This window comes from Centruroides vittatus, unplaced genomic scaffold (assembly GCF_030686945.1).
Source record: "Centruroides vittatus isolate TY-2023 unplaced genomic scaffold, ASM3068694v2 contig_1787, whole genome shotgun sequence".
Classification (NCBI taxonomy): domain Eukaryota; kingdom Metazoa; phylum Arthropoda; class Arachnida; order Scorpiones; family Buthidae; genus Centruroides; species Centruroides vittatus.
The window spans coordinates 308476-324007 of NW_027121094.1; the positions used below are offsets into that span (position 1 = coordinate 308476).

General features: G+C 29.4%; 1 protein-coding gene across 4 annotated transcripts in view; it reads left to right on the forward strand.

Moving 5' to 3' along the window:
- Positions 1 to 15532, forward strand: part of SK (small conductance calcium-activated potassium channel) — a 106660-nt gene that overhangs the window by 53709 nt on the left and 37419 nt on the right. For all 4 annotated transcript variants that reach the window (XM_067263590.1, XM_067263589.1, XM_067263591.1 and 1 more), the window contains one exon: positions 12207 to 12302. In XM_067263590.1, coding sequence (XP_067119691.1) covers positions 12207 to 12302 — 96 coding nt within the window. The remainder of the gene's footprint in view (positions 1 to 12206; positions 12303 to 15532) is intronic.

The window sequence follows — 15532 nt, forward strand, 5'->3', positions numbered from 1 at the left end:
TTAGTTCTTATCAGTGTTGTATGATTCATAAATATATATTTTATTCCATTCACGTAACTAAAAAAATAACAACAAAATGCAGTAGACAGCATGTCTTCTGTGGAGAAAAACAATCCCTGGAATGGTATCTTCACTGCACGCATTCGTGTCTAGCAGTGAAGTACATTATCTACTTCACATTTCATTTATTAAAAATAGAAATAATCGAATAAAAAAAAAAATGTATATATTAAGAAATTGAATAGATATATTTTTAAACCACGTTATTCTTAGAAAAATATTTAATTCAATTTTTAAACAGATAATAAAATATATATGATACAATTTCGATGCCAAACTATTTATCAGCTGTGGGCATTTCGGATAATTTCTTATTATCAAGTTTGTGTTGGCCATAGCTTGGAAAGTAAGAATAACAACCTCAGGCTATCTTTCTTCCTTCCGTTATTCTGACGAACCTCTTATTATGCCCGAAGCTATAAACATGTTGAAGGATGAGTTGCCTGGCTGTATTTTCAGAAAAATATTAAAAGCTAAAAATCCTATAATAAAAATAAATAAATAAGTAAAAAAAAATAGGAAAATATATAACTTCAGATTACGTTTAGAAAGTATATTTAATTGTAATTAATTAAATTTCTTAATAAAACTTGTAATTTGTGAGTGAGATTGCAGTTTTTATTCTTTTGTGGTCGTTGTAATTCAGAGCACAACTAAGTTTTGGATGCACCTTTGCTCCTTTGCTAAAGATCATTAAATATACAGAAGGCACATGGCTTATAAATTTATTATTTATGGAACTTTTTGAGATCTATTAAATATTTAATCGGGATCGTTGAGTATTGTACTGTACATCAAAAGAAGCTACGTAGAGAGAGAGACTGTCTCTCTCTTTTTTTCTTTTTGGAAAGTTAAGATTTTTGTATAGAAGAATAATTTTTAAAATTTAATTAATATCGATAAGACGTCGCCAACTATCATCCGTAATGAAAGAATGAATAATGTATCCAACTAGACAAATCATTTTTGTTCGAAGTGTTGTTTTCTTATATGTACTAAGGATAACATCTGTAGATTCTCATCGGATACATCCAGAAACTTGATTAATCAATGCAAATCCAAACAAGATATATCAAATGCTTATTCTCTATATTACTTAACAATCAGAAGTTTTAATGAATATATTTATAGAACTGTAAATTGTACAGGATTTTAAACGTAAATTGCTATAACACGACGTAACTACGATAAGAATGGTAATTATTATTACAACTAGTAAGCTGCTCGTTGGAAATGTCGACATTAAACACAATGCGACAGCTTACTGACGACATATTGCAGCTCTATATTATTAAAATTAACAATTAATATTATTAATACGTAGCAAAAAGTGTTCTATAGTTAAATATATCCGCACGAGATCTCGATTTTATTATACAAGATGCAGCTTCTAACGTATGGAAGTCGATAACATTTTTAAGAAAATAAACTAAAACTAATTAAAATCTTTACAAAAATAAACAAGTTTCCAATTGATTCTATTTAAAATATATTATTTTAATCGTAAATTTTAAAAAAATCGTAAAACGTCAGGTATAAAAGTTGGCACATACGTAAGTTTGTCTGGACTCATTTCTTCAAGGGCAATAAAAGGAAGAAACGCCAGCAAATAATGTCAATGATGGCGTCAGTATGTCATGCTACCTTCCATAATTCATGAGTCATATTTTATAGCGTGCAAAATGCTCTCAGGAAATGTAATTGGTTAGCTCCGACTGTTCGATTCCTCGGATGTAGTTCCGCATCCACTTTTAAACACTTCAACACATACTATTTAAATAATATGAAAATTTATCATTTTAATCGCTGTAATATCTTCAAAATTATTATTAATGAGAGCTGTAAATAAAGTAAAATTATATGTTTATCCCCGGCTTCGTTTAAACGAGCGAGGAGAGGAACACAATTGTTATTATTACTATTATTATTATCATAATTTTAAAAAAAAATTAGACGAAACTAATCTATCAACTTGCAAGAAAATTAAGCTATTTAAATGCAAATTAATTAATTTTGTAGTAAGAAAATTCTTTATTAATTTCAGCTTGTTATTAAGCAACTAATCTTCCAAAGGTGTTAAAGGTTACGCCATGTTTTTCCTTTTCTTCCTCCTCCTCTTCAGCATCATCAGAGTTAGTTGTTGAAAGATTATCCTTATGATTGTATAGTTTTTCTGTACTATTGAAAATTTTGGCATTTATATTATGAAAAAGCGTGGCCCATGATATTTTATGTGAAAAGCTGTCAGTGTTATAGAATTTACTTGATAAAGTTTCTTTTAGAGATTTACGAACAACGTCCTGGACGGAAGCCAACTGTATCTAAACAGGAATTAAAACTATTTATTTATTCCCTTATACTTTAACTTGTCATATTACAAAATGGAATTTTTCTATAAATTTTTTAATATATAACATTCATTGATATTATAAAATTTAATAATTTAAAAAAGATAAATTTCATGTAAAATTGAAAAGAGGAGGAGGAGGAAGAGGGGGAAAATGGATTAATTGAATAGGATTATTTAATGAAATTGGATATTTATTGAAAGGAAACTGATTATTTATATAGAAAAAAAAAGGAATCAAATTTAAAAATGATTATTTAAAATTAGAATCGAAGAAGAATATTTAATGAAATTCGATTAATAGTTAATGAATGGAGGAATATTAATAAACTTATTAATAGATTTTTCTATTTTTTAAGACTTTTATCATCAATAAATTTTACTTTTTTTAAGTAGAAAACGTTGTAAAAAGGAAAATGTATATGCCTTTTTTTACAAAAATTCAACTCGAATTTTAAAGAAAGAGACGAAATTTTTTCCTTATATCAAAAGACAAGCCGGATACTTCAATCACGTGAATCTTTAGAAAATGTTAGCAATGTCACATATATGGATATTTTATACCAAAGTTTGGAAAAGTATGACTATTAATGAATTCTTTTTATGTAAAAAAAAAATATACAGAAATTCTGTTTTAAAAGTCGAAATGCTTATTATAGAAATGGGAAGATGGGGAAAAAATATAGAAACGGTTGATGATAAAATGATTACTTTTAGAATAATCAAAAGTAAGGGGGAAAAAAGTAAAATAAATGATCTCTAGAGCAGGTAGAAAACTCATTCATCCTCCTTCGAGTGTTTAAAAAAAATATTTGGAAAGTTTCTCCATCAAAAACTATAGTCATTGTCATTAGATAACTTTTAAATTTAACAGTAATTAATAACTAAATCTGTTATCGAAATGCCTAGAGGAGTGCCAGGAAATTGTCATTCTGTCACCTCTCAAATCTGTAAAGATACATTTCATTATTGTTATAACCTAGTCAAAGTCTTTAACGTATAAACCCCATCTAAAATAATTGGAATGGTCTAATTAGTAAAGTCTGGAATGTTTGGAAAAGTAATTTCATCCGAGAGCACTCTATTAAGAGCATCAATTTTTTTTTTGATAAAGTTGATAGAAAAATAAAAGAAGCAAACTTCAACTTTTGATTGATGTTTACTGGAACTTACAGAATAATTTCTAACTAACTGTGGATTTTATATAACTGATAAATAAATAAAATATATATATATATATATATAAGAGAAAGAGAGAATAGAAAATTTTCTATGAAGAAAGAATTCTCTTCCCTTCTTCGATTTTACTGACGTGATGTTGAACTGATGTTGACAGCATGGAACACTCGAAATGTAATGGAAATCTTTCGTGTTGGTCAAGCGACCAATAATATCTACTCTCTCAACTTCTATATTCGACGTTCGAGTTTCGAAATGAGGAAGTGACGTTTTCAATTTGGCAAATTTTCCAATTGTGCTTCGTTCATTCACAATCTGAAATCTATCGATTCTCTTACTTTTATTATTATTATTTTTTTCTTTTCTTCCCCTCTTCCTTTGCTCATTTTCCTCTTCGTCGTTCATTAGAAAACAAACATTTTTCGACCTTATTCAAGCAAATTTAATTAAATTTTATTTGATAAATTATGATTTTGTTTACGCAAACTTGTACTCATTTTTAAATAAGTATTATCTCGTGTTACATTATTTAACTTTTAAATTATATTTTTACACATTAATTAATTATCTTTCTCACTATTCCGTTTGTCTAAATATAGAATTATCTTGTCGTATAGGATAGAGAATGAAGTATTGTCTGATTATAATTAAATTTCTCAATACATCATCTTTCTATTATTTAATAGCTAGTGAGATAGAGAGAGAGAGAAGGAATTATGAAAAGTGGAATTTATTATTATTATTATTATTATTATTATTTTGTAGAGAATTATTCTACTTTATTATTAGAAAAATATACTGTATTAACGTTAAAAACTGTAGAATTTCTAGCTTAAGGCTATTTTAAAAAGTGGCAAAAGTCATCAGTCAAAAGAGACATAAGAAACTTTACTCTTATCGATGTCTTCTGTTTCATCTGATCAAAATTCTGTTGGATTTTGTTTCTAAAAGTCATTTTTCTTTCATCTTAATGCCATTTGATTCATCTTTATTCCTTAAAGCTAACGGGATATTGTTCAGACTCCGCCCAATTTTTATATAAAAACACAATTTTAAATCCAATCTTTAAGATGAATTCCGATAGATTTGACTTAAAAGAATAATTTTCTAGTAAAAGGAAGGAAAAAAAATCAGTTAATAGATATTGTTCGTTGCCTTTTTTATTGCTTTTTTACTCCATTATCTGATTTTTTTATTATTATTATTATATTCTTTATCCTTTATACAATTGAGAAAATTTTATGAATAGCAATTCCCAGCTTCTCTTAAGAACATTATTCAGCTAAATTTATGTCTGAAACAAATTTCACTAAACTATTGAAACATCTTGATGATCCTAGTAAAGGATATAAACGTTTATAACTTATATTAAAATTTATATATATATATATATATAATTGACCTTTTTTTTACCTTAATTACATTAAGTTTTTCCCTATATAACTCGTTAAATTGTAGTTACTTGCCTTAATAAATTATTGATTTATATAATTCTATGTAAAAAAAAACTTATATTAAATCAGTTTCTTTATAAAGTTTTTTTAATGTCTTAATATATAAAAATAGTTAAATTTAATTAATTCATAAGTTAATAAAATGCTTGATTGTTAAGTATAATAAACTTATTTTAAGAAAAATCAGCAACGAGTTGCGTAACTTTCCCGGCAAGAGTTAAAATCGTGTATGGCGCCATCTTTTATGAGAATTTTTTAAAAAAATTATATTATTTATACACAAAAGCTTCATTTTAAAGGTTTTATTTTAAAAATTGTAAATGCTAATAACGAGTAAACTGTTCATTAAGTCCGACCTCACTGGAGATATGACACATGATTTCCCCTATCTTCCCACCCCTTCGACCTTTCTCCACCAAAATTTAATAGCATCAATACCCTTAATACCCGAACTTTCCTGCAAAGTTTCAGAAATTTTCGACAAAAAGCACAGGAGTTATTAAGCTTCGAAGTGGTGGACAAAATCGTCCTTCTTCCAAAAATATAAATTTCTACAAATAAATAATTTTTAAGTAAATATTTATATTAGTATCTTTGAGATAATTACTAGATAAATTATAAAAAAAAAATTTAAGTAAATTTCTTTCATGATTTTCTATAAATAATTTCATTTTAAGACATTTTATTCTACAAATTAAAAAGCATATACGTGCTTGAATAAGATGAGAGATTGTGTTTTCATCTTCATCACGAATCTCTCAATAAAGATGAGTGGAGAGACGGATGTCATTACAACTAAGTAAGATCAATAAGATCTATGATTAAATATTTACAGAAAAAAACCTCCAAACATCTCAATTAGTTACTTCATCAAGCTAATGAAAGTGCCCTTTCTCCGAAGAAACTTTAAAGCTACGTAATTTTTGGGATGTTGACCATAAAAATTACATTCCTGTCCGCATTATCACTTAAAACTCGACTTTTTTTATATATCTAAATAGCATTTTTGTGTGTATTCTAGCGAGAAATTTTCATCCCATCGATCATTTCAAGAATAAAGTTTGTTTTTCTTCTAACACATCGATCGTTAAACTCTTAACCTATGCGATATTCCTTATGTTGTTTGCCTTTACCGAAATACTCCAATCAACTCTTTACTACGAGTTCGTTGCCCTCATATATATTTTTTTCTTTTATTCATAATTTCTCTCCATCTTCCGAACGAATCACTTGTATTGTGAATTTACATATAACTTGAATTATCATCAAAATTCACCACCCTAATGTAATTTATATTAAATAAATAAGAATTTCTTTCTTAAAATATGCATCTTGTATAATTTCTTAAGTCTTTCTTTCCGTTTTTTAAGCCCTTAAAAATATAGATATATGTGTGTTTTTTACTAGAGGAACGTGATTCAACTTCAGAAACACGTGAAATATTTCCTTTAAACTTTAGGAAAGATGTAAAATTTGTAAATGGATATTTTAGTAAAGATGTCTGCATGAATATTTAAATTTAATCATGTTTTTATAGTTTCATTTCGTATGATTTTAGATACCTTTCTCTTTCATCTTCCTACTACTCTTCTCCATCTTCCTTCTCTTCTCCATCTTAAAACGCCTTAAAAAATAAAATATATAAAGTATTTCGTTTTTAAAATATCAAATTTATACTTTAAATATATTTTTCTATATTTTATATTCTTATTTTTAAAGTTTTTTTGGAATAGAAAAAGCGTTGTAAAGAATTTATCTTCGTACTAACCCATTGAAGAATGGAGAGATTCAAAAATCGACCCGTTCACCTGTTGAACGTTTGTACTTTTTTCTATAATTTTATAAATTACACTCTTGAACTTGTTGAATGTTGACACACACACAAAAAATAAAGAATTATCGCTAAAGTTCGGACAAATTCTGCTATAATTGACACGAGATGGCAGATTAAATCGATCGAAATAAACGAATAAAAATCGATTTAAAAGTTAAAAAATTCGGTACATTTCTTATGTTTATTAAATAAAATTGCGTAAATGTAATTAAAAATTCAAAAATATTTAAAGAGATTTAAAAATATCAAGTATGTAAACAAAATTTAAGACATTTTTTTACAGTAAACACCATTAAGATTTCGACAGAAATGCTACAGAAATCCTTAGAAGAGAGAGAAAGAGAGAGAGAGAGAGAGAGTACTCAGGTTTGCTGGATTAAAAAAAAAATAACCTGAAACGTTGCATTAATAAGAGATGATAAAAGGTTCCGCATGATGCGGGAGAAAGAAATGACCAGACACGTATAGAAGATAAAAAAAAAATAAATAAATAAATAGAGAAGAGGAAGAAGGGAAGAGGATAGGAGAAGAGACAAAAGCAATGATTTGTTACTATGCTAGCAGACATGGGGGTCTTGTTTCTCAAGGGATTTGCCACCAAAGTTGAATTTATTGATGTTTGTAGCGTTACCATAGTTACATCTTCCTTACTTGAAATGACGTTTGAGGTTTGTAGAATAAAACCAATTGGCTGACTTGGGAGATTTATACTTTGATATTCGATTCATCATCCTTCCATTTATTTTCTTCTCGTAAACTAAACATTAATTACATTTTTTTTTAAATTATATAGATTAAACTTGGATATGTTTTAATATGTTTACTTACAAAACTAGTTAATTTAGAAAATGTTACGCCCAAAATAATTTAGGAAATAAAAAAAAAGCTATAATAATTAAAATTCTTCTTTTTTTTCTTTTTTTAATCTAAATTTTTCCTATTTTTTATGAACGTTAATGGCTTCTGGAGAATAAGAAAAACCATCTAACTCTCCATTAATGCTAGGAAAAAAATTTTAATAAGTTTTTCTAAGAAATTTTCTTGTTATTTTTTGTTTTTTTAAACGTGGAAATTCAGATTTATTTACATTCCTCTTTTATTTTATTGTCGATTGAACGAGGTGAAACTGTTAAATTTCGTTTGTTTGCTCTCCTTTTAAATGATTCTACATCATCGAATTTTTTAAAGGTTCATTTATGAATTTATTTTAATTTTCCAGGTAAATATAAATTTATTTTTGATCCTACAAGCTTAGAATTATCCTATATCATTCTATTATAATACCGCGTATCTATATATAATAATTTATTATAAATTATAACTATAGCATCTCATGCTTCCGCATCATCGAATTTCTTAAAGATTGATTTATAATTACTTCAATTTTTTGCTCTAATAAGTTTCAAATTGTGTCATTTATTTATATATAACATCATTTTTATTATATCCTTAACAATTATACCATTATAAATCGTATATTGTAGCATTTCCTTGCACCATTATACACTCGTGTAGAATTGCCTAATTAGTGTAAAATTCGGCATGCAACTATGTCTCAGTCAGGTATGCAAATGATTACGGTTGTGTACGATTACACGCCAGGTAATGCCACTAGAATAGCTTAAAATCGCTACTCCAGTACCTTATAAAATGGCTCGCCATGTTCAAAATCTTCTGTGTACCTCCTGTTTGGAAGTCTTATAATGCTTATACAACAGTCAAAGACACTACATACGATGGAATTTGAGAGGTTGATCTTCTACATTTTATGACCCTAGATTAGTGTTTCTCAATCTTTTTTGACCTTGATCGAGGCCGCATCATCGAGTCTAGAGAAGCAGGGTATGAGCCGTTCTGACCCGACTTTCAGGGTGTTTTGAGAACAATAGATACGTCAGGACAACACATACACGACAGACAGGTTCTGGATGCCCCAGACACACCATCAAGAGACGAACACAAGAGCGTCTATGTCCACCATCCAGAGATAGATGGAAACCTCACTACAGAATCCTGTCTCCTCCCGTATCAGTGGCATGAGACTAGTAGAGGCAGATTTACATGCACTTCGACTCGCAACTTTTTAAAACAAGAGAGTGCACAGTAAAGGTATTCCAGGAATGTCTCGTCAAGTTTCTACGCTTCGTTGGCCTGCCCACTTAAATTTGTCGCCCATCGAGCATTTGCGAAATCACATTGGACACCATCTACGAGTGTAAGAGATCTAAAACAGCAGTTTGCAACGTCCGACGGGGGAACCTATATGACTCCATACCAGACAGTATTGCCGCCTATATCCGAGCAAAATGAGATCCTATAAAGTAGTAAAGGTACAGTACAATACCTTTAAATTGTACAATTGTTCCATGGGAAATTATCCCTTTGCCTTGGTATTGTAACCACTTATTGCTATTGTCATTACGTTTGCACTAATGAAATTTTATTCGTGATTCTAACTCTGTCAACGAGTGTAACTGAATTTTTAAAATACTTTTTGAAGTAAAAATATGTTTATTTTAACACCAAAAAGCCTGAAATTATACCATTTTTCGATATACGAGCACTCGTACAATGTGTATATGTATATCACCATTATAATGGAATTATTGTGATTATAATAGTATTACTGTTTACGTAATAATACCATATTATTACATCATTATAATTGAATTTTAATTGTACTGTACTAATTAAATTATACCATCTTTCTACACGGATGTACGCGTAATATACGGTATAGGCCTGTGTACTGTACCGTCGTTATCATTATATTATCATGTCATTTATATAGAAATGATACCAATTTTATCATACCACTATACTATTGCAAATCATACTATTATATAATTATAATTATTTTATAATAGTAAATTAAATTATACTAATTATACTGTTTTTTTCTATTCGTAGAATGCTTTAGGCTATATAACTGGGAAATTTCCCTTAAATTATTTTAAAAATTATTATATTTAAATTTTACAAACTTCTTATTTAAAAATAAATATAAAAATTTTCATTTTTGAACTCGGGGGACCTTGAAACTTCGAGAAATACAAAAAATTTGAGGATTTTTTTCTGTGTGTATGTGTGTGGGGGTGCGATTATATTCACCAGTTTGAAGCTTAATAACTCCTGTACCCATTATCCAAAATATCTGAAATTTTTCAGGGAGGTTTGTGTGTTAGTGGTATTGATGCTATTAAATTTTGGTGGTTAAAGGTCCACTGGGTGGAAAGATAGGGGGAAAAATCACGTGTCATATCTCGAGTGGGGTCGTACTTACGAAAATATTACTCGTTATTACAATTAATTTTTTTTTAAAATAAACTCGCCCCTACCCTCAAAATTAAGCTATTTGCCATTTTAAAAGCTTTTTTAAAAATAAATCTGATAATAGATGGCACCATACACAATTTTAACTTTTTTGCCGAGAAAGTTAGGCAACTCGTTGCTGGACTTTAAAAAATTTTTTTCGAAATAATTTGAATTGTTTTTATTTAAATAATAAATTAGAAACAATTTAAACATCGAATTTTAGCAATTTTAGCATGTTAAATTGTATAAAATTTTAATTTTTAATCAATTGAATCCGAAAAAAATTCCTTAGAGATAATTTATATTAAGATATATTAATAAACGTTATCAGCATCAAAGATGTTTATATTAAGTACATACGTGTTAATTTTCAGCATAATTAAGTGAAAATGCTTTAATGTTATTAAAATTTGAACTTTCAATGTGTAACACGATGAGTTAGAAACTCTCTAACAATTATTGACAGTACTTAAATGTTGTTATAGACTTTGAAGAGCAGACAGAAAATCTCGTTTATATATATATATATATATATATATATTATAATATACGAAAATATATACAGTAAAACCTGTTCAAAAAGGAAACCTGCCAAGCAGGAAGAAATATTCGCTACAGGCGAGTCCGGTTTACACAGGTTTTAATGTAATTTTATGGATAAAAATTCATTAAACTTATGTGTTTAGATGTCAGAATTGCTCGTCTTTATAATTTATTTTCGGAGTCTGGTTGTTTTCGTGATGATGAATTATTGTTTTGTCACGGATGATGGAAGATGATGTCGGTTTCGGCATCGCCATCACTTCCGATCTGGAATGATCACGGTTTAGATAAGTGGAGGAGGTAAATAGTCTGTCTAATACTTGGCAGCTACAATATTAATTGAGCAGAGAACAAATCACGAAGATTTTTGGAATTACTTTTTTTGTTTTTTGGCCCGCTTCGTTGTAAATTAATTAATATAATTACAATTGTTGTTACTGTAAAGCAGCATTCGAAAAATAGCTTAATTTTCTACGAAACGATGGCGGTGTTACGTTACTTTCATTAACACGTGATTAATTTTAGCTGACATAACCCGTCACGTGACCTCCCCTCGCAGTAAACACTCCGGTGATGTTATTACTACTGTAGACGTCGGGGACGGTATGCCCTAAAAATTGAATTACCAGCGGGGGTCGTCGGAGAAGCAAGGAGGAAAAGTTATGACGACATTACGATCACGTGATAAAAATAATCACCCGATCTAATCCGGTATCACGTGATGAAATCTCCAGCGTAGAGGAGAATTTACGAACTCCCCGCGTGATTGGATGTTGGGCGAAAAAATAGGAAAAAATAATAAAAGTTTTCGGAAGAAGAAATGAAAAAGTCGAGGAGTGAGAGAAGAGGAGGAGAGAGAGAGAGAGTGTGTGTGTGTGTGTGATTATTAAGACAATAGTCGATTGGGTCACGTGGCCCGGATCACGTGACGTTCCATCCATTTATGCGAAGAAACGTTGAGAGGGGTTTAAATGCACTAAGAAAATTTCGCGCTTCATAAAAGCTGCTTTTCTCTCGGGTTTTATGGCTTTTAATGCTGTTTTCCGCGAGTTGTTTCGTGAGACGTTATTAACGCCAACCTTTAACGCTTGAAAAAACTAAACGTTTGGTATGTATCGCGGGTTGTTTCGGTGATTTTTACGGTCGTGGGTCACGTGGCACGGGAATGGGTTGCGCCATCGTGTCGCATTGTGTCGTATATAGGGTCTCGTCGTGTAATTATACAATGCCAGTTAAAATGGCTCGCGTGACATAGATCGAATACGTTTAACATATCACGTGCACCTCGGAGTCACGTGAGGCGCGGCTAATTAAAACGGGGTATAAAACGCCCATTAATACAAGATGGTGTGGGTGACGAATGATCCCTTGCGAACGTATACAATTGTTAATGTAATAGCACAGAAGACAATTATAAAGAATTTTGTTTAGCGATGCAATTAGGAGAACTGATTGTTTTCTTTTGTCCCCGCAGGCATCTGTCTATTCGACCGCTCTCAAGACACTCATCAGCGTGTCCACCTTGTTGCTGCTGGGACTAATCATTGCCTACCACGCCCTGGAGGTGCAGGTAAGGTCAATGACCCTTCTTTCCTTTTTTTCTTTCTTATTTTGCTGCAGTCACGTGAACAAACACCGACAAACAGGACGTAGCTTCCTGCCGGAAACGACACCACCAGAATCTTCTATACGCGTGGTCAAGCATCTGGAATCGAATTGATCCATCATATTAGCAGGGGGGAAAGCGTTGTAGAAATTAACGAAATATAAGTTGATAACGGGTAATTATTTTAATAGAAAATATGAAAAGTTTTATATATTTCATTATCACGTGATACAAATTCCTTTCAACCGTTTGGTGCAGTAAAAATAAATAAAAATAACACAAAGGAGAAAAAAAGAACTTATATTTTAAAGAGAAACGTATCATAAAGTTCAGAAAAAGTATTTACTCTTCATAAAATACTTTTTTATAGTATATAGAAGAATTTTTATGGTACTTTTAATATAATCGACTTTATAGTTTAGTATTAAACTCTACGATCGCATGACTTTACTAAACTTGCAACTATTTTTTTTTCTTTTTCTTGCTTAAAACTACAACAGAAAATCATTTCCAGTTTGCAAATTTAAATTCTATCTAATTCAATAATTATTTTAAAATTAACTAGCATACAAATTAAGTAAATTAAACTTTTAATCACGTCACGACAGTACAATTGAATGGATAAAATTATTTTAATTAGGTTAATCCTCGGATTAAAGACGTGCAAAAATTACAAATAAGGCGCCGAGTTATCTTATCTCCAGAGATATAATTATATAGGAATTAACTTTTCGAATATATCTATCTCGAAAGAGATTTATCCGATCGTGTAATGCCCCATTTAAAAAAATAAACTCGACTCACGTGATCAAAACTATAATCATTTAAAGAGAGAAAGGAAATGGGAAAGAATAAAAAACTATAGAGAAAGAGAGAAAACGGGCATCGATTTGTTACTATAGAAGTGAAACGGTATAAAGATCCTTACAGTGAATTATATATTAAAACGTGCAGTAGATCCAATAACAAGACTAATTTTATTAGGGTGGATATTTCTTTGGATGAGAGTATCACGTCCTAAGTCCCCTGTAAATGAGCTTTCTCCTTCGAGTTCTGTAGCCAGAAGGGAAAAACAACACGCGTCATCTCCTCTAGAAAATTTATTCTAAGGGAAAAGATTAAGCGGGAAAGGAAAATGTCAAGTTGTTTTGATACTGCCTCCCTATGCACGTTATCAACAGCGATAAAAAGCTTCACAGTGCGTCACGTGATCGATGGGGAATTATTATTTTTATTTTTATTATCATTCTCGCACGTAGTTAAAATTTATAAACAGACTTTTGGACACTTATTATAGGTTTGTTTATAACTTATGCAATATATTTTAGTATTATTATTAATTTTTTTATCGTTTTATTAAGTTTAATTATGTTTTTTTTAAGTAAAGCTGACGTGATATGAAATTGCTTTATCAAATAAATTATTCCTGATGGATAATTAACAAGAAGTGGAGTGATTTTATTCAATTACCTCGTAATCTTGTTCAGTGTATATATAAAAAATTAATAATAGTAAATGTTTAATATTTATTTATTTTGAAAATAACTAGTAGAAATTATATAATTAGTATTAAACAAACTTAAATAATTTCGGAATTTTTAGAATATTTACAATAAAAATAATAGAATTTCGTCCCTTATTAGGTGATATAACTTTAACAAAACAAATTACAACTGATCAATACTTATCCCTAATACATCGAAACAATAAAAAGGTCAGAGTTTATCCTCTTGTTTTGATGTTATCAACCTCTTACGCCCTGACAAATCTACACACAATCGTCTCAATAACGTTACATGCGTATGAACTAAGAATAAAAATTTCGTAAAGTTAAAACTCAGTTTATCAAAGAGTACATCAAGATTTTGATTAATTATCCAATAAAAGAGGGTTGGGTCCCTTTCTCCTTAGATAATTTGGATGTGTGTATGTGTGTATGGCTGTGACACACAAATGTTTTAATTGACCTTCGAGTAACCTAATCTCATGAACTTCCGTTGTCATGACAACTGGCGCACGACTCGCCCAGTAGTACGTTGAACTCCCCCCGTGCATGTCACTGATCGATTTTGCTTGTGAGTAAACACCTGACCTCCATCTCATCTGTTAGTTTCTTCCACTAAATTCGAGAAAAAAAAAGACACAGACACAAACACAGAAAAAAAGACTACGTATTGTGACATTTGCCAAACTTAATCACTTCTTAAACAAGTTCTTTTATAGATTTTTAACACCTACTTTCGATGGTGTTATGTTTACTGTGTGTGTGTTTTTTTACATCATAAAAATTATTAACTAATTAAAATACCACGAAAAGTTATTTAAAATGATTTTATAAAGTGTTTTAAATACTTTTAAAAATAAAAAACTTATTACTTAAATAGTTTATATATAAATATTCTATTCGTACACCGAACTAGGTTAACTGATAAGGAATTTAATTAATTTTCCTCTGTTCTAAAATCGAAAGTTTTAATAGAAAAATAGGGAAAATAATAATAGAAAATTATTTACATTCAGCCCATTATCCATCGTAGAAAACTTCTGATCTAATTCTTAAAATTATGCCATTTTAAACTTGCAAAATAGTTAGTCGTTATCGTGGTTCTTACATTAGTTTTCTGTTACATCGTAAACTCTCCAACGTTACTAAATTTAAAATTCACTTTACTCGATCATTCAAAAATATATAAAATATAAATATCTTCTTTGCTTAATTACCCATGTAAATATTAGTTATATCATTATCTTAATTACTTAATATTTTAAAATGTGAAATAAACTTTCTCATTAAATTTTAAAGGAAACAATTTTAAATGAATATATATATATATTTTTATTAAAGTAAAAAAATATATATATATTTATTTGCACTTTTGTCATCTGGGAAAATTATTATAATGTATAGCTGCAAAGTTTTACTTTAATATTTGAACTAATTAAAAATTAACCAAACTTTGTCTTTGGGGATTTACTTAAATATTAACACGTCCGAGAAAATAAAGATTTACTCGAAATCTTGACAATATTATTAAATTTTCTGTAGCTTTAGGAGGAATAAAAGGTTCGTTCGTACGTCACATAGGATTATTCAAAGTAAAGAGGTTAATTCTCTTCGTTTGTCAATTTTCCAGGATTTTGACAATTCTTTTAAATCCCGTAAGCGTAGCAATAAGTTTTAACTAATTTTTAAT